The sequence below is a fragment of the Meles meles genome, chromosome 12 (assembly GCF_922984935.1).
Source record: "Meles meles chromosome 12, mMelMel3.1 paternal haplotype, whole genome shotgun sequence".
NCBI classification, from domain to species: domain Eukaryota; kingdom Metazoa; phylum Chordata; class Mammalia; order Carnivora; family Mustelidae; genus Meles; species Meles meles.
The window spans coordinates 23,668,938-23,691,922 of record NC_060077.1 but is presented as its reverse complement, the minus strand read 5'-3'; the positions used below and the strand labels follow the sequence as shown (position 1 = coordinate 23,691,922).

Below are 22,985 nucleotides of genomic sequence, written 5' to 3'. Positions count from 1 at the left end.
CTCACCAAAGAGCGTAGGTTCCCCACACGCCCCGGCCAAACTCGACCAGAAAGAGGAGCCGCAAGAAGGTGACTAGGGAGCCCGCGCCTCCTGTGCGTAGCGGCAGTAAAAGGGGCACGGCCCACTCTCAACCAGCCGCGCAGCCGCAATGGAAGCTCCGCGAACCCAGGGTGGGGCGCGGACTAGGGCGGAGCTAGCCCCTCGCGCGCGCTGACGCGACGAGTCGCGGCGGAAGGGTGTGGACGCGCAAGCGCCGCGGTGGTTCGGGGGGGGAGTGAGGAGGCGGGGCCGCGCAGGCGCCGTGAGGGGCGGTAGCGGCGGCGGCGGTGGTGGTAGCGGCGGCAGCTGTGAGGGGGTTCCGGGAAGATGGTGCTGATTAAGGAATTGTGAGTGGGTCGGTGGGCGCGAGCGAGGCTACGCGACGGCGGTGGTGGGAGACTCACCGATTGAGAAGTGGTGGAAGCGGAATATTTCTAGAAAGGAGCGAGCCTCTGTCTGGCCGCTCCCTGCGCGCGCCCCCTCCCCCCGGCTCGTGCCCCCGGCCCAACGAAGGCCTCTCCCCCGCGCGTCGTCAGACCCTCTCCCCTGGCGTTGCCGTGGTAACACCGCCGCCGCCCACTCCCCTGGGGTTTAGGCACCCGGGTCCCGGCCGGAGCGCATGTCTCGGGAAGGCGAGGCCGGGAGTTTCCGCTGGGACCCGCCTTCTCCCCATCTACCCCCCGCCCCACCTCCAGTCCCAGCCTCGGCCCACTCGCAGGCCCGTCGCGGGGGTACCGAGCCCGGGACCGAGTCGGAGCTCGAGGGTGGGGAGGCGCGGTGGGTCTGACAGTGATTTGTCGTGTGGGGTGGAGCCTACCTGTAGCCCGCGGAAGATGGACTTTCCAGGTGAAGACAGCCCCGGTGTCGCGACTCGAGGTGGGACGTAGGCGCCCTGAAGTTCAAGCAGGAGCTGGGAGTTCGGAGAACTGCGCTCCCCGGGGCAGCGCAGTTTTCTTAATCGTGAGAGCCGTCTCTCTGCTTTGAGTCTCAGTTTTCACATCTTTAAGATGGGGTGACGCTGGGTTCCACCTACTTCACGAGATTGAGGTCAGGAATTGTTAACACGTGGCCTGTCAGATGGAAGGGCTTTCAGGTGCGTTAGACCGGCGGGGTGCTTTTACTGAAAAGTTACGGCATTTCCCACCGGCGAGCACTGTTAGCTATCACAGGAAATCTGTTAGCCATGATTGTTGAGCTGTCATAGCTGATTCGTATCCTCAGCATCCTGTGGGCAACTAGGGATTTCGCGTATGGCCTGTTAAGTTTTTTCAAAAGCTCGTCTCACTTTAAATTCTTAAACGTACATTTTGGCATAATTTAGTTATCTTAAGACGACTTATCTTTAGTGTTCTCAGATTTCCTTTTAGAAAGTCACTTCTGTCACTTCTCTGCTTAAAACTCTCCAAAGACAATCCCCCCCCCCCCCCCGCCCCCGAATCTCACTGTGAATAAAAAAGTCCTTACAGTAGCCCGAGGTCTTAACATTATTTTCTGTTCTGGTCTGATCTCACTTACTACCCTGCACGTTCCCGTGTCCATTTCAAGCTCAGACTTCCTAGTAGTTCTTTCATTACTTAGGAAAAAAGCTCAGTTCAAGGCCTTTCTGCTTGCTGTTCCCTCTGCCTGAAGTGCTCTTGCTACGCTGCCTCCTTCAGGTCTTTACCTAAGTATCACCTTCTTAGGGAGTCCCTCTTTGAAGACCTAATTGCAACCCCCTCCGTTTGGTATTTGCCTTTCCTGCATTGTTGTCAGTAGCAATTATTACTGTCTAACATGCAATACAGTCACTTTTTTTTTCTATTTTACCACATGTATTCTCTTGCTACATGCAAGCTCCATGAATTTCTCTTTTGCTCACTTCCATATTCCCAACTCTTAGAATAGTTCTTGGAGCATAGTAAGGGCTCAATAAGTACTTGTTAAGTTAATGAAAAATCACAACTTTAGTCAGTCACAGGGATCCTGAGAAAAGACACGTTTTTGGATAAAGTTTATTTGTAGTTTTGAACTCTGGATAAAGCTTTTCTTCTAAGTACTTTATGCAATGTATCGTGAAAGTTTTATTTATTACTCTGACGTCTTTGTAATGTAGGTAGGTGGCAGATATTAAGACAAATGGAGGAAACAAGACAGAAGGAAATTGACTTGGCCCAAGTCACATAGCAAGTGAGTTGCAGAACTGATCTTACATCATAGATCTCGTCATTTTTATTAGAGTTATTTTCTCCCTTCTGAAATGTGAATTAAGTGTTCAATACACTTCAGTACAATCCCTTTGACAGTTAGTGAGGAGTATCAAGCTAACTCATGGAAAGCAGTTCCCATTGGGAATTTGCACAATATGCTTTTTGTGAAACCATTACTTTCATTACAAAAATTTAAATGCGCCAAGGTAACACATGCTGAAATGTGCCCAAACGTAATTTTTTTTTCCTAAGCAGTTATAAATTACATTTCTTGATGTTCATGTTTCATGTGTGTCTCCCTAGACTTTTTTTTTTTCCTCCTTTTAGACTTTTTAAAAGCATAGTCTGTTTTTATTTTGTTTCTAGTACCCGGCATAGCATCTAGGCCAGCATACTGTAAGTGCTCAGTGTTGTTGAATGAAAAACAGAATTCTTCCTATTTGTGAGTCAACTTTCTAAAATCGTTTTTGGTCAGGAGCACTGAATAGGTCATTCCTGTGAAGATGTTGGTAAACTGTAAAATACTTTGGCAAATGTTTGTTGTCTTAAAAAATGTTATCTATTTTTGACATAAATAAAAAGGTTAGAAATGACTTTTCAGGATGGGGAGTTCCCTTAAGTTGTTACTTAAGCAATAGATGAAGTTGCCATTAGTGTAGAGTCCTAGTTTTAAAGAACTAGTTGCTAGTTCCATTTGGAAAATTATTTTTCTGAGGATTTTCAGAGAATTTTGAAAATTTTCAAATTGTTGTAAAAGATGAATGAGGCTTTGAAAAAAAGAGAGAATCAAACCCTGTCTATTCCTTTTACTTTTCATAAGCAAATAGTGACATTTGACTCATCTTCAATCCAGAATGTCTTAATCAGTCACTTTGATTTTGTGAAATAAGTTTTGCTCTAGTGTTGTTATATTAAAATAGGGATCTTCCCACTAGTGAGTAGTTGTTAAAATAACTCAACAATGATTGTTTGGTTTTATGAAAGTTCCAGGAAGCCTTTAACTCTTTCATCTCTATTCCTTCCATTTCTTCTGCAGCCTGTCTTCTTGGTTCAGGCCTTTATAAATCTTTGCCCAGCCTCCCCAAAGATGGTTTTTTCCCCACACTCCTGTTTCTCAATGTTTTTTAAACAGCTACAGATGACTTCTTTAGATTAGCTATAGTCATGTCACTTCCCTTTTGGAACAACCTTCCTGGATCCCTTGTTGCCTAAAAATGTAATAGATTTCTTTTCATTGTATTCCAGGTCCTAAAAATATGCTCCCAACATGTATCTCTGTCTAGATCTTTCTTTATCTTTCTGAATATGCTCTCAAGGGGCACCTGGGTGGCTCAGTGGGTTAAAGCCTCTGCCTTCGGCTCAGGTCATGATCCCAGGGTCCTGGGTACGGGCTCTCTGCTCGGCAGGGAGCCTGCTTCCCCCCCTCTCTCTGCCTGCCTCTTTGCTTACTTGTGATCTCTGTGAAATAAATAAGTAAAATCTTTAAAAAAAATTAAAAAATAAAGATTAAAAAAAAAGAATATGCTCTCAACCTATATTTTAGCCTGCCTCTCCCCCCTACCACACCCTCTTGGCCCCAGTTTATTTTCTGTTACTGAGACAGTGAGCAAATCAGTGTGTATTCTGAGGAGCTAGTTAAGAGGATTAGGTATGCAAGGATTTTTTGTATAACAAGTTTATTTTTGATGAGAATAGGAATCAGTAATCATGGTGTTTGAGAATGTTCATTGTCTTTAGGTGACAGTTATCAGAGAGACAAAGAGTGATGAGTGACCCCAGATAGTGACAGGGGAGAATAATAGGAGGCATGTTTTATACATGTTGGAGGTCAAAGTGATGTGAAGACTCAGGCATAGATGTTTGAGGAGAATAGGGAGAGAGGTATGGGTAGATGTGCAGCTGAAGAGAAGTTGGAATGAGGAAAAACTACTGGGAATTTTCTATAAAATGAAAATCAAGGTGACCATTGTGGGATTTTTTTCCGTTTTTTTATAATAGAAAGTTAAAATGAAAATTTTACGGAACACTGCTATGGTACCCTAATAGTAGGGAAAAGTCTGAGAAAGACCAGGCCAAAAAAAGAAGTTGCTGTCTTGGACACCAGCTATTATCATGAGATAATTGATAGGGATTTTCAGAGTTTATGCTGGAGATAAGTGAAGGTACTTCCCTATAAAAATCTGGTGATAAAGTGCAATATTCTGATATAATTTACCATAATATTCTTTTTTTAGATTATATCTTCAGGGGCATTATGCCTCCATTTTAGTCCTTTTGTTGGTCTAGTAACAAACTCTTGGACAGAATCAAACTGGTCAACCTTACATTGTGTTTGCCCTGGAAGGGGTTCTATTTCTAAAGTTCAAAGTATTTCCCTTGGTAAAGTCTTTTCTTGTTACTTCTAAAGGAATTTTTACTTGTTTTTCTCTTAATAGGACTGAGGAGTAATCAGGTACTGGGGAAAAATTTTTGGAAGCATTCATTCATGAGATTCAAGACATGCATTCTATGAGAAATAACATAAAAACAAAATATGTAGTACATAGATGGAGAATGAAACCATACTAAAAATTTCATGAGGGCGGGGCGCCTGGGTGGCTCAGTGGGTTAAAGCCTCTGCCTTCGGCTCAGGTCATGATCCCAGGGTCCTGGGATCGAGCCCCGCATCGGGCTCTCTGCTCTGCGGGGAGCCTGCTTCCTCCTCTCTCTCTGCCTGCCTCTCTGCCTACTTGTGATTTCTCTCTGTCAAAAAAAAAAAAAAAAAAAATTTCATGAGGGCAACCTGACCAGACAGTCTAAAAATAATGTATTCAGTACCCTGTAATTTTCAGTGATGAGTTTACTCTTGTTCCTTTTCTCCTCACAAGAATCTCTGCAGCTGTGTTTTTGGGGTCCTGGTACAATGAGGTCACTAAATGGGAGTGATCATTGAGACCCACAAGTGGTAGTTTTACTTCCCCAATTTAAAAATTCTTTTTTAGAGCCCTAGGCATTGCAAAGACAATAACATTCTTGTATTACGCTATCATTGGATTTAAGCAAAAGTTCTTCTAAGTGTAGAGATCTGTGTTTTAAAGCCAGATATTTCATATGTGACATTTTTTTTTCTTTTGTTGTTTTAGCCGTGTGGTTTTGCCATGTTCTGTTCAGGAGGTAAGTCTTCCTTTTTTTCTGTATTATTTTGCTGATAAAGCTTATTTCAATATGTTAATCTAAAGTGATATTTTTGTTGTATTTCCTTACCTTTACATTCCAGTTTGTGTGACAAAATGAATTGTGGTATATTACAGATAATTCATTGTAAACGAATTCTGATACACTGCCTTGTTCGGAAAGCTCTAAAGACTGTGGTTTAATCTTCTGCCAGTTCAGAAATTCTGGCTACAGTATCCCAGAGAAAGGAGGTTCCAGCCTCAGCATAAGCACTTTAAGGCTAAGTAACTTGCAGCTTAGAGAAATTTTTTACTGTTGGATATTTTAAACATTTGTCTTTAAGCCAAAATTTGCTTTCCTGTAATGTTTGTTGTTTACAATTCCTTCCACTTGTGCAGTGGGATATAAGTCTGTTCTGTCTGGCATATGGTAGCCCATCAGGTTTTCTCCTGGCCATTCTCTCAGCTCCCCTCAAGTCCTTTTGTTCCATCTTCTCTGCATGAGGTCACAGGGTTAAACATTCCCAGCAGGTCATTTGGCCTAGTATAACATGACCTCTAGATTTCCTCACCAGCTGGTCTCACTACCTCTTGCGTTGTAGTTGTTGCTCTTAACTGCAAACAGTATTCCAGATGTGGTCCTACCACCATGTAACTGTGAGAGATTATTGTCCCCCTTGATCTGCACATAATAGAGAAATAGGCTACCTGTTCAGAACTTGCATGTCCTTCAGTTGTAGCTATTTGTGGTAGAGCCGGGAAGAGGATAAAAACAGAGAAACTGAGATACGTGTAGCAAACCCCGCAAAGCCCGCTGGGTTGTTGGATAACTTGCACGCAGTTTGCACTTACTCAGTTATCTCGTTTTCCTGGAGCTGACAGTAGATTGGAAGCAGTGAATTGGAAGTGGGACAAAACAAACCGATAACCTAAGAAGTGAAAGCTGACAGAAGACAGAAAAGAACAAAAACAAAGTAAAATGTAGGAACTAAAAATGAGTAGCTGTCTGGCACGCTTAAAGTAGACTTGAACATAGCTGTATATATCTCAGTAGTGCCCGAGGTTTCCCCATATTTAAACACTCAAGACAAACCAGGCACCCCTATGCTTTGTGTGGGCAATTGATGGTTTGAACTTGAATGTAGAAGTTGACATTCGGTTTTGTTAATTTTTTTCTTTTGTTTCAGTTAGTTGGATCAACTTGTCGAAATCTTTCCAAGTCTTGGTGTTGTCACTGAAAATAAGCTCAGTTTTTTCTTCTTTTCAGGCTTACTAACCATGCCTTCTGTCTCTATTTGAATTAGTCTTAAAAAATGAGAATGACAGGCTACTGGCATGTCACAAAATAGCAGTTCATTAATAACTTTTTTGGATACTGTTGTTTAGTTGTTTCTTTGTAAAGTTCTGTTACTCTGTTTCTGACCAAGATTAAATTTACCTTTTGATTGAGACATTTTAATTATACTTTAAAAATATGACAGTGTTGAAAAGTACATTTTAAAGGACTTAAGGATTGTAGCATTATTGGATTAACCTGATGTTATATCACAAAAACCAAAGAAATATACCCTCTCTACCGTCTAAAATCCCTACAGAAATTATTTCTGTTGCTTTTAAGAAATGTGTCTGGTTCTACCCTCTTAAACCCAAATGGAGTGATTGAGTTAAGTGTGTATTTAAATTAACCTTCAAGATAGTGTCATATTCTCATGGACTTTTTAGATATAAATATTTACTGAGCTTACAACTACTCCTATTTTTTGTCTCACATAAAATGTTCATTTTGAATGATTAGTTTTTAGACATAGCTTTTCTTTGAAAATGTGCTTTAAAACAAAAGCATTTCTTCAGGCTGTCCGTGCCAGGAGGAAGAAACTTAGCCAGATTTGAAGAGATTGGAGACAGTGCCATGGTTGAGTCACTAGAACAAATTAGAACATGAGAACTTTGCTTTTTATTATTTGTTGGAGCTGTTAGCAGCTCCAGATTGACACAGAACAATACTGCCCACTCACAGGTATTGGTTCAGGCCATTGAGAACTCTGGTTCACTTTAAAATGAAATAGAAACCACTGTCAGCAATTTCTTGCCTTTTATAGTAATTCTTGTGTATTTGTAATACTTTAAAAATAGTTTCTGTTTACTGGGGAACTTTACAATTAATAGTTTGGATCCTGGATACCCAGTACTGCTTCTGTTGAGGTGGAGAAGGGTGAAATGATGGGGCATGTCAGGCATAAGTCATGGGAAAAAAGATCCCAGCGCTCTACTGAAATTTGGACTGTAATAGTTCTTTATATTTTCAGGCTTTTTTTATTATACTTCATATACCTTCTCTATATCATTGACAATGGGATTCTGGTCGCTCAGCTTTCTTAATTAGCAGAGTAACAATTATATTCCTTCATGCTTCCCCCCCCACCCAGAATTCTGTGAAATTAAATGAGATAGAATAGATCTGAAAGTGCTTTGGAAAATACAAATGTACATTATACAAAAAGTTGGGCCAAGCATCAAGATGTTTTCTTGATAAGTGGATAGGACATATGAGGGCATCCCAGAGTATTTGTAACTAGCAGTTTTCCCAAATCATGGAAATCTCGTAAAATACAGTTTCTTGAGGTTGTATGATTATCTACTGTTTAAGCAAAGCATATTCATTTTTAATTTGAATCATGTTTTCATATGGAACAGATGTGCTGAATGGTTTGGATAAGCTTTTCTGTATCATATATGGTAAGATTTTAGCATAGGAAATTTCCACAGGTACTATTGGCTTAATGAAATTCTGTGCTCTTAAATTCCAGTATCAGGTTGGGCAGCTTTACTCTGTTGCAGAAGCTAGTAAGAATGAAACTGGTGGTGGAGAAGGAATTGAAGTCTTAAAAAATGAACCTTATGAGAAGGATGGAGAAAAGGGACAGTATACACACAAAATCTATCACCTAAAGAGGTAAGCTGATTGTTCACATCAGATGCTTAGTCATTCTATTGAAGACGATGCTTTAATTCTCTAGCTTATTATTGAGCGGGTAATTCCCTAACTTCCTGGGCTCTATGCTGAGATACTTTTTAAAATTTTACTCTCAATATGTTGCATTTTAATTTTTTGAGAGATCCCCCCATTGATTATTTTTAAATTATAAAAGTGATATAATTGTTTATAAAAAAATTCAAACAACAGGGAAGGTTATTAAATAAAAACTTAGTCCTGCCTCTTGCCATCACATATGCATAACCCCAGGGAGAACCACTAGTAACAGTTTCTCCTTCTGGATCATTTTCTATAGATAGTCAAATAAGTTTTTAAAAATAAACATACAGAGAGCTCTTATCACTTGCGTCATTTTTTTGTTTTCTGTGGCAGACGGGATCCTGTCATACTTATGCTTCTGCAGTTGGCTTTGTTTTTCATGGAGTGACACATTGTGAACACCCTGCCATGTTATTTAATGTCCATGTCCTTGTTTTGAAGGCTGAGTGACCTTTCTTGCTGTGAACAAAGCATAGGTGATTTAACCATTCTCTAAATGATAAGTCAATTTAGGTGTTTTAGGTATTTTCCTTTTTGCATGTTACAAATAGTATTTCTGTGAACATGGTTGCACATGTCTTCATGCCTTAGGTTACTGTTTCTCCAGGAGAAATGTATAAAAGTGGAATTTTGCTGCAAGGACATGCTTATTTAAATTTTTATATTATTGCCAGATTGCCTTCCAAGAGTTTGGTAGTGTTCATTTTCCGTATTTTTCTCCACTTATTTATTTGCCGATCTCATACGCAGAAGTAGTCTCTTGTTCAAATTTGCATGCTTTATTAGTGAAGTTGAATGTATTTTCCTATTAGTAGACCATTTGAATTTCTTGTGCGACTTGACTGTTGAAATGTTCCATTCATTGTTTTTATCTCTTTGGTTTATATTCTCCTGAGTTTGGCACAAATATTTTTTGAAAAATATTTTATTTATCTCAGAGAAAGTAAGTGTGTGGGAAGAGGCATGGGGTGGGGGGAGAGAGAGAGAAAGAGGATCTCAAGCAGATTCAAACAGATTCTAAGCTGAGCTTGGAGCCTGACATGGAGCTTGATCCTACACCACTGACATTTTGACCTGAGCCACCCAGATACCCTTAGCTAGCATAAATATTTTAGAATAGAATATGCATGCCAGTATTTGTCCAAGGGCAAAAGATCAGTAATGGTTTTTAAGAGTCCATTTTGTCAGTGGTCCCCCTAATTTACTAAAAGTAGGAGGGATTGGGACATCTAGGTGGCTCAGTCGGTTAAGTGTGTGCCTCTGGCTCAGGTCATGATTCCAGAGTCCTGGGATCGAGTCCTGCTTTGGAGTCCCTGCTCAGAGGGGAGTCTGCTTCTCCCTCTCCCTTTGCCCATCCCCCTCTGCTCATGCTCCTGTGCTCGCTCTCTTTCTCTCTGACAAATAAATAAAATTTTTTAAAAAGTAGGAGAAATCTTTGGTCTTTTCTTGGCTTTACTTCTTCGTAATTAAATGAGTAACACCCATTTTTGTAGTTTTTTTTTTTGTAGCGCTCTTTAAAGTTGTAGGTGAGCTGTGTGATAATCAGTCTTTTCTATTTTCTCAGTTTAAAACCATCGCTTGATTTATACTGACACATGAATATAAAGTAGGGTATCATTTTATAGAATCTTAAATTTTATTTATTTTTTCTCCTAGAATGCAGTGTTTCTTTGTTTCTGATGCAGGTTTGAATGAAGGCAGTAATTCTGATCAATCAATTATCTGAAGAGACTGTCTTATTTATTTCTGTTAATTTGTTAGTCCCCTAAGTATATCTTAAAAAAATGTGTTATTTGGAGAAAATGTGGCATTCTAGGTAGTATGATGTACATAGTATTTATAGTATTGAATTTTTTTGTGTATACTTAGTTTTATTTTTTAGTATTTTACATTTACTCATTAATTGGATTTTACCAACACATAAAACTTTTTTACTGTAAGCATTTAACTTCTTTGGGGATTCTAAAATTAACCAGAAAGTTCAATATATAAAACTTTCTGTTGGTGTATGATGTCCATATGTGAATAATCATGAAATAGATTCAAAATACCCTTCATTTGAAAACTGAGAGTTGGAAATTGAAGAAATGTTTGATGTATCATTAAATGGAAAAGATTAATTGCTAAATATGTACATAAATATAAATATGCACTGCATTACACGTATTTTTAAAAAAACTAATCAGAGAAAGGCCTAGAAAGAGATTCATTAAAATGTTAATGTTTTTCTCTTGGTGGTGGGATTATGGGTGATTTAAATTTTTTTTTACTTTTCTGTATTTTTAATTAGAAAAACGATAAATATTTTGAGGCATCTGATTCAGATGACATTCCAGCCATAAATAACAAATCTCTTAAGTTGAAGGGGGCTGTATAAATACAGTTAATTCAAGAGATGTTACTGTTCTGAAGAGTGTATTTGGGGACAAGGTTCAGAATTCCTCTCAGTCTTTTAATAGATTAAATAAAGGAAAACCATGGCTCTCTGGAGGCCAGCCTCCCAGTGCTCTCTTGGCTTCTTCATTCCTAGAAGGAGCTGAAGTTATTCCCAGTATCCTTTGCTTTTACCCTGTCATGCATTCATTTACTCCTCATTACTCCTATTGAAAAATAGGGGGTATGCCTGTTGTACCCAAGAGAATACCAAAATGCATGTTTGCCCCAAGTCACACAGCCAGTAAGTGGCAGAATGGTAACTGGTGATCTGGATTCTCTGGGTTCTAATCCCATGCTCTTTTGGTCACTGTTAGGCGGTCCCAACTCCCTGACAATAAGCACTCGGGACTTGATGAGCACAGGTGTCCCCTGAGAAGGAGGGAGGGGGTCTGATTGGATGGGAAGGGCTGTTTGATGCCCATAGAACGCTGGCTTTGTCACACAAAGAAAGATGGCAGCTGGGGACAGAGCGTGGAGAGGACTGAGACAGGAAAGGAATAAAAAAGAGGATGGCATTAATGGATCTCAGTCAGTGTGGTAGTAGCCTCTCTGACAGTGGTGAAGAACAACCAAAAACCTGTCCGGAAATGCAGACAAAACCAGGACCAACTGTTGCTGTAGTCTTGGGAGGGAGCAATCACAGCGCAAGGCAGTCACATGTGCACATGCTCAAAGGCATCCGTGTTGTGTTGAAGGCCCAATAGCCATGGGATAACTAGATTATGGAAGGGCAAAGAATCATTTAGCAGTGAGTGCTGAGGCCTTCACTGTGCCATAGCACTGTGCCATAGCACATAGCACAGTGCTAGGGAAGATAGCAATCATGACATAGGGCTGGCTGCATAGCCTGTTAGACCTCAGTATCCTGCAAGGGCATCCTGCAAGTTCAGCATGCGGTAGACCTCCCCACAGTTCCTAGAGAGTTTTAGAGCTCTCTTCCTGAGGAAGTTAAGTTTGTGTCCAGTAATATATATTTCCTTTTTCAGCATATGCTCCTTGGGTAACTTCTAGTGCTGTGTGCACTATCACTGTATAGCAGCAATAGAATTGCAGACTTGGCTGGCTAAATCTGTTGCCTGAAGCCACCCACACTTTATTGTACTTTTGAAATACTTGAAATTCTGAGATCCACTCTACCCAGTGGAATCAACATCTCTGGATTCTCTGGCCAGTATGCTTTCCCATTTTGGCAAAACACTTCTTGGTGTTAGATACACACACTTCATCTTAACCAGAAGATTGAGAAACATCTTGGGAAGCATAATTTAGTGACCATTGACTTTTCCCCCCCTTGAATCTCCAATAATAATCTTAGAGGATAATGAGATTCTCTCCATATCCTTTGATAATTTACAATAAGTAGTTGCACATGGTAATTCTAAGCAGAGGATCTAGTCCTTATTGTGTTCTTACTATGTGCTGGTTACTGTACATGCTCTAGGTGGGAGCTCAGTGTTTCCCCATAGCAACCGTTTCTAGTGAGGAAATGAAGGTCCAGAAAGGTGTAAGTAACTGGCCCCTCTGTCACAGCTTTTGGTAGCAAACATGGGCAATGAACCCAGGCAGGCATTGTGACTCTAGAACTTGCCCTCTTAATCATTTTGCTCTACTGCTGAGCCCTGTGGGAGGGTTAGAATATTTTCCATTTTCTGAAGTGAATGCCAAAGAGGTTTGCAGAGAAATTCTCCCAAGGCGATAGTTTTCACTGATTCCCATGTTCTCATAGTCTTTAAAGTCTCAAGTCATCTTCCAGAATACAGTTAAGTTTAATAAGCTACTTGAGATTATCCATGTCGCTCCAGTTGTTGTAACTGTCCAGAATAAAAACTACTAGCTCTTAGCAAGCCTGACTCTTCATTGTCTTCTAGAAGTGCCCTGTTCAGCCCCTAAGGTTCTTTTCTTCTTGTGATGTGGGGTTGCCCGTAACCTGTTTCCTGAGCGTAGCTCAGCTCTGTCCTGTGTAGAAGCATTCCTAGACTACTTTTATTCTTCCCTAAACTTCGTCACTTTTTGTAACATCTACTCATTTTAACACCTGATCATGTGTATTTCATGTCTTTGTATTTGTCTTATACCCTGTTTACCATAAAAGTTTGAGTATGTTTCTTTATGATGTTCAATATACACTTCATAGTGGATGGCGGGGAGAGAGGACAGACTGTCGGGCAAAAATATTTGAAGCAAGGCAAGGAAATGTGTTGCAATCTTTGAGATGGTTATTTCAGAGAAAAACTTGCAGCTCTCCTGAGACTTCGTAGGAAGTCCTTTTGTTGTTTTTTCTCCCTTCTTGGGGAAAATCAGCTTTACTGTTTTATTCTTTATAAGCATTATATCTTCACCATCTCCAGTCAGTCCTGAATGACAGAGAAGTCATAAAACCATGTCCCTGAATGGTCTTTTTCCCCAAAGACTGAAACAGCAGAGGTTTAATTGAAATTCATTTAAAAATTTCATGTAGTTCCAGTTAAGAGCTCATTTTTATAAGCAAAAGAGTCATTTGCCAGGAACTAAAGTTACATTCATGTTTAAAAATGAGAAGTTTAAATCACCTGAGAATGCAAAGATCGATTATATCTGATGCTGCACAACAGAGCATCTTTGCATAAGTATACATAAGAAATTTATAAATACCAGCCCAATATAGTAATTCATTCTTAGGTCAAGAATTAGTCACCAACGGAAAGTTGTTTCTTTGTGTATAGTTCTAAGTCTTCAGTTTTGCACAGTTCAGAGTTTTCTAAATAGTGATCCTATTCCAGGAAAATATCAGAAATACTTCTGTAATGCATTGTTTCCTTTTTATGTTATGTTTCTCTTTGGTATTCTGTTTCGTTATGTGGAAAACACTTCTTTCCCTCTCTCTCTTTGTTATTTCTCCAAAACTTTAAAGTCTTGTTTTATCTCCTGAAAGTTAGCCAATTTGTGTCTGGTTATTTTACTTCTTTCCTACAAATCAAGATTTGAAGTCATTTTGTAATTTTTTCCTGTTGTTCTACCCATTTTTTCCATTTGCACACTGTTGTTATTTATGTAGCCCCTGGCACAGTGGACACTCAGTAAATAAATACTTGAGTGAATGAATGAGTGAGGTGGCCATGTATTTAAGGTATATTTCATTTGATTATAAAATGAAAGATTATTTATGGCAAATTAATCTCATCTTCATATTCTTCCATATGTTTTTCTACATTTCAATGTTTACAGTAGGTTGTAGGATGGAAAAATAGAACTGTACAGTTTGCTCATTTTGTTTATAAGTGGATGTAAAACTTTCACAGGAAAAATGCAGTTTGAAATGATTTGCCCACATGTTATGTCTCAGGAACAGATTTTTTAAGAAAAGAATGCTATTAGGTCAGAGGTTCAGTGTACATTATGGTCATTTATTATATATGTTTGAAACCATATCAGCTCTTTGTTTTATTCTACCTCTATGACAGAGTTGTCTTACACTTAACAGGTTCACAGCCATTGTTGTAGAAGTTAGATCTTCATGTTATCTCCTGTCAACACAGTCGGTGGAACATTTTGGTTGAATTTTACCCTGAAGTTAAATGTTCTTCATATACATTTAGAGTTGGGATGGGAAAAGGACTATGTATGGCAAAGAACTTTTTGTGCTCTTGGATATTATTTTATGCCTGACTCTTAGACAAATCTAGAAGTGTTTAGCTTGAGTTAAGTTCTATCATGAGTATTGGTTTGTCATGAGAGACTATTTCATGATTGTTGGGAGAACAAGAAGAAGAATGTCCTTATTCATCTGTTTTTGAAGGCCTATCTCCCTTTTGTTAATTCACTTAATATTTGTTCTTTTTCTGAGACTCTAAGCTTCCAAAACAGAATTTCCTTGGTAAGTAGATGATAGAAAACCAATGTGTGTGCTGTCAATTATATAAATGGCACATTTGCAGCGCCTTGTTAGGAATATATTTTTTTAATTATTATTTTATTTGACACAGAGAAAGAGATCACAAGTAGGCAGAGAGAGGGGGGAAGCAGGCTCCCCGCTGAGCAGAGAGCCCGATGCAAGCTCGATCCCAGGACCCTGAGATCATGACCTGAGCCGAAGACAGAGGCTTTAACCCACTGAGCCACCCAGGCACCCCACTTGTTAGGAATATTTTAAAGTTGCCACTAATGAAAATTTCTCTCCTTTAAAGCAGAATTGAAATTTAGTTTTATTTATTCCATGTATGCATTTCCCTATGCTTAACCCATAATTAGATTCACTGAGGGGAGAGGTTTGTTAGTGTTTTCATGTTAAATGTAGAAAGCGAGTCAATTTGAAATAACTGTCTCAGAGGTTTGGTCATTCTTAAGTCAAAAAGTTGATTCACATAGTGGAAAAGTATCCTGGTGGAAGTAAGAAAATAGGCATTTGGAAAAAAAAAAAAGAAAAAAGAAAATAGGCATTTGGGAGCAAAATGAAGACATGTTAAAACTTTCTTTTAGATTTGGTTCTTGCTGGCCTTTAGTGACTGCCAATTTTCTGTTTGGGTCAGCAGATTTTAGAGCTTTTAAAGAATGTTTAAGGTTTTTAGACTATTGGGCACTATGGGAATAAATGGGATAATTAAAATAGGTTTCTGAGCTGGTATGCAACTTTTTTCCCTGCCTTTTTCTTTTCTTTTTAAAAAGTGTTTTTTTAGAAGTTTTGTCAGAGAGAGAGAGAGAGCGCAGATGCACGCACAAGCAGAGGGTGCAGCAGGCAGAGGGAGAAGCAATCTTCCTGCTGAGCAAGGAACCCTATGCGGGGCTTGATCCCAGGACCCTGGGATCATGACTTGAGTCGAAGGCAGAAGCTTAACTGACTGAGCCACCCAAGCATCCCTGTATTTTTTTTTTTTTTTTTAAAGAATTTACTTATTTGTTTTAGAGCATGCATTTGCCTGTTAGGGAGAGGGAGAGAGAAAGGGGAAGAATCTTTAGCAGACTCCCCACTGAGTGCAGGGCAGGAATCCCAGGACCCTGAGAGCCTGACCTAAGCTGGAACCAAGAGTAGAATGTTTAACCAGCTGAGCCACACAGGCACCCCTTTCCTGCCTTTTTCTACATTGACCACATGAACCACTGATAGAGCTATTGGTCATACTTTCAGATCGATAGGTAATCTTGTAGGTATATTTTAAAAATCACCCAAACGTGTTACATTATACCCAGATGAGACCTCTCCCAGTTAAAGGGATTTTGGTTTCAGTACTTGAGGAATGGAAGAAATAATTAGGATTTCAGGTATTCATTGACTTTAAATGTGAAAGTATTTTCAGGTATCTTGGCTTTATTTTTGGGAGGTTGTGCCCCTTTGCATGAATCTTCCCTAGATTTGAAAAGAATGGGTGCTCGAAGAATTAGTTCTCCTTTATTGTTATCTTTTCAGGGTGTAAAGGCATAGGTAAATCTCTTTATGCCATTGGACTCTTATTTATAATGTCATGTAACAGTGCTTCGGATTTTCTTTCCCAGTGGTTTAATTTGCCACAGTAGTGGAAGCTCCAAGATATGCACAGGATTTTGTGTACTGAGGAGGCAATGAAAGGGCTGTCCAGACTACCTTTTCTTTTTTTTTAAAGATTTTATTTATTTATTTGACAGACAGAGATCACAAGTAGGCAGAGAGGCAGGCAGAGAGAGAGGAAGGGAAGCAGGCTCCCTGCTGAGCAGAGAGCCCGATGCGGGGCTTGATCCCAGGACCCTGGGATCACGACCTGAGCCGAAGGCAGAGGCTTTAACCCACTGGGCCACCCAGGTGCCCCCAGACTACCTTTTCTATAGTTGCACGGTCCTCTGGTTGGTGGAGGTTTCTTACATTCACCTTACTTAGCTTCCAGAATTCATAGGGATGCTTCTGGCTACCTGCTCCATCTTAGTACAGAGGCATAAGTCCTTTCTGGGCCCCAAGTCTCCATAGTTTGTTCTTTTTCCTAACTTAGGAAATGAAGTTGTGTGTGACGGTTCTCAGAGAAGCAGTTCTGATACAGAAAAAGTGTATAGGGCTTCAAGTTGGAGGAGGTAGTTTTGATATGTAGTTATTTAGCTACTTAAATGCTGGTTATATGGAATAATAAATGAATGTGTACCTTGCAGTGCTGTTGGAAGATATAAATGAAGAAAGGCACGTGAAAGTACTCAGCTTTATGTCAACTTATAATTAAAGATAGCAGTACCTACCGTTTATTGAGCTCTTCCTCTATTACACAATGTGCTAATAAACATATTATAGGTATTATTTGATTGAATCCTCCCAATAACCTTGCAGAGGAGGTAATAGGGATAGTGTTCAATTCATGGGGAAGTTCAGAGAGCCAAGTGATTTGTCCAAGATCACACAGCTTCTAAATGCTGATGTTGGGATTTGAATCTGATCTGTATGAAAAGCCTCTGCATGTAAAACTGCTTTCTTTAAAATCATTACAAGTGGTTATTCCATTTGCATTTCTCTGAAGACTGAAAAAACTGATTTTTCCATTTGTTAACCTGTTTTGTTTTCTTTTTTTTTTTTTTTTTTTTTTAAAGATTTATTTATTTATTTGACAGACAGAGATCACAAGTAGGCAGAGAGGCAGGCAGAGAGAGAGGAGGAAGCAGGCTCCCCGCCGAGCAGAGAGCCCGATGCGGGGCTCGATCCCAGAACCCTGGGATCATGACCCGAGCCGAAGGCAGAGGCTTTAACCCACTGAACCACCCAGGCGCCCCTGTTTTGTTTTCTATTTGTGGTGTGTCTGTGGATGTCTTTTCCCCACTTACCTGTTGGGATCTTTGCTGATTACCTTAGGAATTGGCACAAACTCCTCATGTATTATATACTTAACCCTTCTCCCACTATAGTGGAGGCATTCATTTTCCAAACATACAGAATTTTATACTTGGATATGTTTTAAGATCTCCTTTCCATCTGGGTTCCTCAGATTGTACTTTTAAGTTTATTCTGCAAAATGTATTTGAAGACTTTTATTCAGAGATACTCCCATATTCTAAGGACTCTTTCATGTTAAACAATGAGTGTGATCTAACCACATGCACAGTCTGAATAGCCTCAGTTAACTCTCAGATTTCACCTTAGGGGAATAGAGCAGAAGCCAAACACAAAATTGTTTCTTTTTTTCCCTGTTACATCTTGTATATAGTTAAATGTTTTTAGTCATGTTGTTGTTTTTACATTAATTTTCCACTTGATTACTTTGGGATTGAAAGTGAAACCTATTGCTAACAGTCTTGAACATGGGTTCATGAAACTTAGAACATAATCACCTTTGATGACAGTACTTTTTGAGGTAGCCCAATAGATGCCAACAAAGAAGTGATGGTCCTATTGAAAATATATTCACTGTTTCTCTCTTCACAGCAAAGTTCCTGCATTCGTCAGGATGATTGCTCCAGAAGGCTCCTTGGTGTTTCACGAGAAAGCCTGGAACGCATATCCCTACTGTAGAACAAGTAAGCCTGGTTGCTGGCAGTCATTCCACCCCGCTGTCCCACTGCTGATGAGGAGAGGGACTCTTGGTGCTGATGCCTTTGAGAAGGGTGGCGCCCAAAATCCTCTGTGGGTTCTTGGGTAGTCCCTGCAGGTGCTGTGGCAGAGGAGAGATTTCTGTGTTCCTCCTCCAGACCTTTGTGAGGGCATTGGTTCATTCCCAGAGGTCCTTGCTGACTGCACTGGCTCCAGGGGTGAGACCCGAAAGTCATCCACACTCAAAAGTGTCCTTTGGTTTAGTTTTAATAGTATTTTTCTCATATTGTCACACATAGTAGAGTAGGAATATGGCAGACTTCTGAAACAGTTTCCTGTTGTTTGCTAAATTGGCCTTAAAGTGATATATTGCTTTTGAGACATTATTCTACCATTGTTTTAAAATTAGATTATTGACTCTAATCTAAGACAGACTGTAGTGTCACTTGTGTAGAAACTTTTGCAGACATAAACTACTAAGTGCTCTGTGTTTTCAGGTAGTTTAATCATCGTGACATTAAATAATATGACAGATTGTTTTGACTTGGATTAATATTCTGAAATTTTTCCCCTTTTATTGCCCACCTGTCCATTATGCCTCAGTTGTAACGGTGAGTAAAGCTATTTTTGTGTCACTTACTTTTCGTGTTTAAATTTTGCTTTACATAGTAATTATTTTCAGTCTTTCCTTGCTTTTTAAATTCAAACTGCCCACTGCTGCATGGCCCTCCTCTGTGCTCTTTCCACCAGCCTACACTCCACCACATGTTCCCAGTATTAATGGGTTTTTTCCAGCCTTATCTCAAAATCTCCCTGTTGACTTTGTTTTGTTTTTGCTACTTCCTTTGAATGCTGTATTTGCTCACCAAACCTCCCAGCTTCTTTAATATTAGCCCTGTATGCTGCATGACAAGCAGGGTTGTTTAAATTATTTAAAAGCATGCAGCATTTGGTTTGCCTGACAAGTCCATAAAAACAGGTAGCTAATGATTCTTTGTCACTTGAGGATTAGTCTTATAGGGTCAAAGCACGGATGCTTATGCTGGGGAAGGCTCCTGCAGACAAAAGCCCCAAAGAACTGGTGAAGGATCACTGTCATTTTGCTGTTGTGTTTTCTGCAGAATGAATATATGAAAGATGATTTCTTCATTAAAATTGAAACATGGCACAAACCAGACTTGGGAACATTAGAAAATGTAAGTTTCAACTCTGGGCTTTCAGTGCAGAAGCCCCTGGAAATGGGAATACTGTAGTCCATTCTGTCATCACCAGAGTGATGCCACCTGCAGGAGACCAGTACCTGGACACACCTGGGCATGTCCGATTGCAGTGAGGCAGGCCAGCAACCACCCACAAATGGGGCTTTCCCTCTCAGCCTCCTTGCCTTCATGCGAGAGTGGACGGTGGGGAGAGTTGGTGTTTTTTTATCAGCACTCTTTACCTAGGACAGGAGAGCAGAGATAAAATTCACGAGCCTATTTTAGCCATTAACTTTAGATATCTTTCATCTTTTCATCTCTGTATGTTTGTCAGAACTACTCTACAAAGCAAAATTGATGCTTTAATTTTCACCTCCACTCTGCTTTGCAGGGTTGATGTCAGAAAAATGGCCAAAAGGTGAATGGGAGGAGCAGCTTTGAATATTTTATGAAACTATTGACAAGCTTCTTATTTTTACAAGTTGGAGCACATTTATTCCTCAAATGTCAAGAAAATCACTTAAGACTCATTATAATCATTAACTTTAGACAAGATGTATCAGAGACTTAGGGGAAGGCATCTGGTATTGATTGGTGCCCTTGGCCCAGTGGCTGTCCAAAGTGTGATCTCTGCAGCAACATCTGGGAACTTGTTAGAAATGTGCGTTCTCAGCCCTCACCCCATACTTACTGAATTAAAATCCCTGTCGGTGGGGCCCAGTATGCTTTGTGTTGTGGTGCACGCTCCGGTTTGAGAGCTCCAGTTTGAGAACCACTGTTCCAACCTCACCCTACGCTGTTACGGGAGAGTAAGTTCATGTTGTGGTAGATAATGCTTTTTTGTGATTGGTACCAATTAATAGAACTTTTTATTTATAATTGGTAGTATTTGACTTGAGTTTTTCTTCCGGGTGATCATTTGACATTTCATATTTTTTTTTCACAGTAATTCTAAAATTTCGAATCTAAATGAAATGATTGGATGTGCTTTAATCTGTGTATGAGTTGATCTGCCTTTTCCAGCTTCCAAATGGACAAACTTTGGCAGTGTTTAAACAGTTATTAATTGGTTCATAGAGGGAATTTTAGAAATAGATGATTAACATGAGGAATGGAGGAATTGCTTTCCTATCAAAATTAAAAAGCTTTGGGATAATCAAATTCAGAATAGGTTTTAAACCTCCCAGTGTAGCTTCTTGAAATGTAATTATAATGTCACCTTACATTTGTCTAGGACTTAAAGGTTACAAGGACTTGGTCGTGTATTACTGGGTTAAACATAGGTTAGGTACATTTTGTTATATAATTCTTCTCTAAGGACTACCAGAGAATAATGATGACAGATTTCTGTTAATTGGGCAGCATCCTCTCACACCACCCCCTCCACACGCTTATGTTTTAGGGATAGAAGGGTAACAAAAGATTTCTAGATCCCATTAGACTTCAGATCGCTAATTTAATGAAATAGCAATCTGGATTTTTAAAAATTCTTTGTATTGTGGTCTAAAAGACTCAGATAAAGATTACATATGTAAGTATAGTCATTTGTCTAGTAAAAATAGTCTACGGTTTGTTATGTTTCATTTCTCTTTGTCATTTATAGGTACACGGTTTAGATCCAAACACGTGGAAAACTGTTGAAATTGTCCACATAGATATTGCAGATCGAAGTCAAGTTGAACCAGCAGTAAGTACTGCATACTCCCCAATGACATTTTAACCTGTTGCCTCTTAGATTTGAGAACAATCATCTTTCTCTCTTGTATGGCCTACGTTTCTACATTGCAGGGAGCCTGGAGTTTGGGTATGGGTCTGTGCAGCAAAAAGACCAGAGAGTAGGAGAGAGGGTTATTTGTTTTCTTGTGTGGATTTCACCTTTGCACAAATGATCCCTTTGAGAAATCCCAGTATATCTGAGATATATAGAGGTTTCTTTTCATTGGCGGGGGTGGGGTGGAGACTAACAGAATTCTCCTTTGGGCTTCTATAAATAATGTGGGTCCTTTATACTTTTAAAGTGTGATTGAGAAAGCTGAACAGTTGTGTAGCTTTCTAATCTTGATTTTTACTAGCTGTAAATATTCATAGTCTAGGCTTTTGACTTAATACCCACCCCCTAGAAGTGAAGACCTGCATTCTCCCAAAGTAAGACCCTTTTATTACTTTACCACAGTTTGAAAATACTAACTCAGTTCTTAGAGTATGCTGGTGCTGCTTGCTTTTGCAGGGCACAGTTGTGGACTTTTCCTTTGTTAAGACAACCATTGACCCTCTTTATGCTAGTGTAGAGAGCAGAAGCTTTGAGACAAGATTTCTTCTGTCATGGTAAAGCCCAGCATGTTCAGTTAGCATTTTTATTTCATGACTTTTCCATTTCATTTTTAGTGCTCATTGTCTGAACACGAGCAGTGTTGTAGGCTGTACAGAAATAGAAATAACCCAAACACAAAATGTCTGTTCTTGCTGTTGAAATTTAAAGGTAAATCTTCTAGGCGCACCTGGCTGGCTCACTGGGTTAAGTGTCTGCCTTCATCTCAGGTCATGATCCTGGGCTCCCTGCTCAGTGAGGAGCCTGCTTCTCCCTCTCCCTCTGCCTGCCGCTCTGCCTACTTGTGCTCTCTCTGTCAAATAAGTAAAAAAAAAATCTTTAAAAAAATAAATGAAGATTACCCTTCTAAAACAAAGGTCTCCCACCTTTTCTCTGAAATTGCTGGGTTTGAGACTGCCAGCTTTGACCCTCTGCTAGGCTGGGTTCTGTTCTGGGAGGACCCCCCCCTCCTGATTAGAAATGTGAGCACTAATGAGGGATCCTTGTTGTAGAACTTCTTAAATTTTAGTTGTGCTATGATTTGACATGATTTCAATTTTCAGGATAATTATATATTGAAATTATATAGGACTTTGAAATTATATAGGACTTTTTTTTTAATCCTCAGAAGTGAATGTATGTTCTGTTTTAGAAACAGTATTCAGATGTCTGTTTTGTCATTTTATTTCTTTTGTCTTTTCCAGCCATGTTTACTGCATGTGCAAGAATGATGGTAGGAGGAAAAATCCTTGGTAGTGAGCAATGAGTGAGTTGGTTAATGGGCTAGGTCAGGGTTGCCTACGTGCTTGGAGCAGGTCATAAGACAATGGTGAGCGGCAGTATGGGTGCCCCAGGGAAGGCATTCAGGTTATACTGTTGGTGTTTGAAAAAGTCATGTCAGCCAGACAAAACAACCTGATCTTGTGGTTCGTGGGTTTGCATTTTAGGTTGTTCTCCAGCAGACTACAAGGCACCTTTGGTTTTGCTGGGGTCATAAGAGTTCTTTGTTCTTGTTTTTAGGCTAAAATGGATGCTCAGTCAGTGTTTGCAGGCATGAATGCAAGTAGATAGAACAGTTAAGGCTGATTGTGTAAGAGCCCTGGTGGCCCCTGGTCTCATTCCTTCCAGGTCTCATTCCTTCCACCCCAGCCTAGACCAGTGAGGAGAGAATGGGCTGCTGG

General features: G+C 39.8%; 1 protein-coding gene across 3 annotated transcripts in view; it reads left to right on the top strand.

The window, feature by feature from the left end:
- The first annotated feature begins 271 nt into the window (after positions 1-271).
- Positions 272-22,985, top strand: part of PITPNB (phosphatidylinositol transfer protein beta) — a 62,725-nt gene continuing 40,011 nt past the window's right edge. For 2 of the 3 annotated variants that reach the window (XM_046025106.1, XM_046025107.1), the window contains exons 1-7: positions 272-386; positions 5,348-5,378; positions 8,185-8,330; positions 18,193-18,284; positions 18,901-18,908; positions 19,419-19,493; positions 21,100-21,183. In XM_046025106.1, coding sequence (XP_045881062.1) covers positions 367-386; positions 5,348-5,378; positions 8,185-8,330; positions 18,193-18,284; positions 18,901-18,908; positions 19,419-19,493; positions 21,100-21,183 — 456 coding nt within the window. In that variant the 5' untranslated portion in view covers positions 272-366. The remainder of the gene's footprint in view (positions 387-5,347; positions 5,379-8,184; positions 8,331-18,192; positions 18,285-18,900; positions 18,909-19,418; positions 19,494-21,099; positions 21,184-22,985) is intronic. The other variant, XM_046025109.1, reaches the window with a different exon arrangement.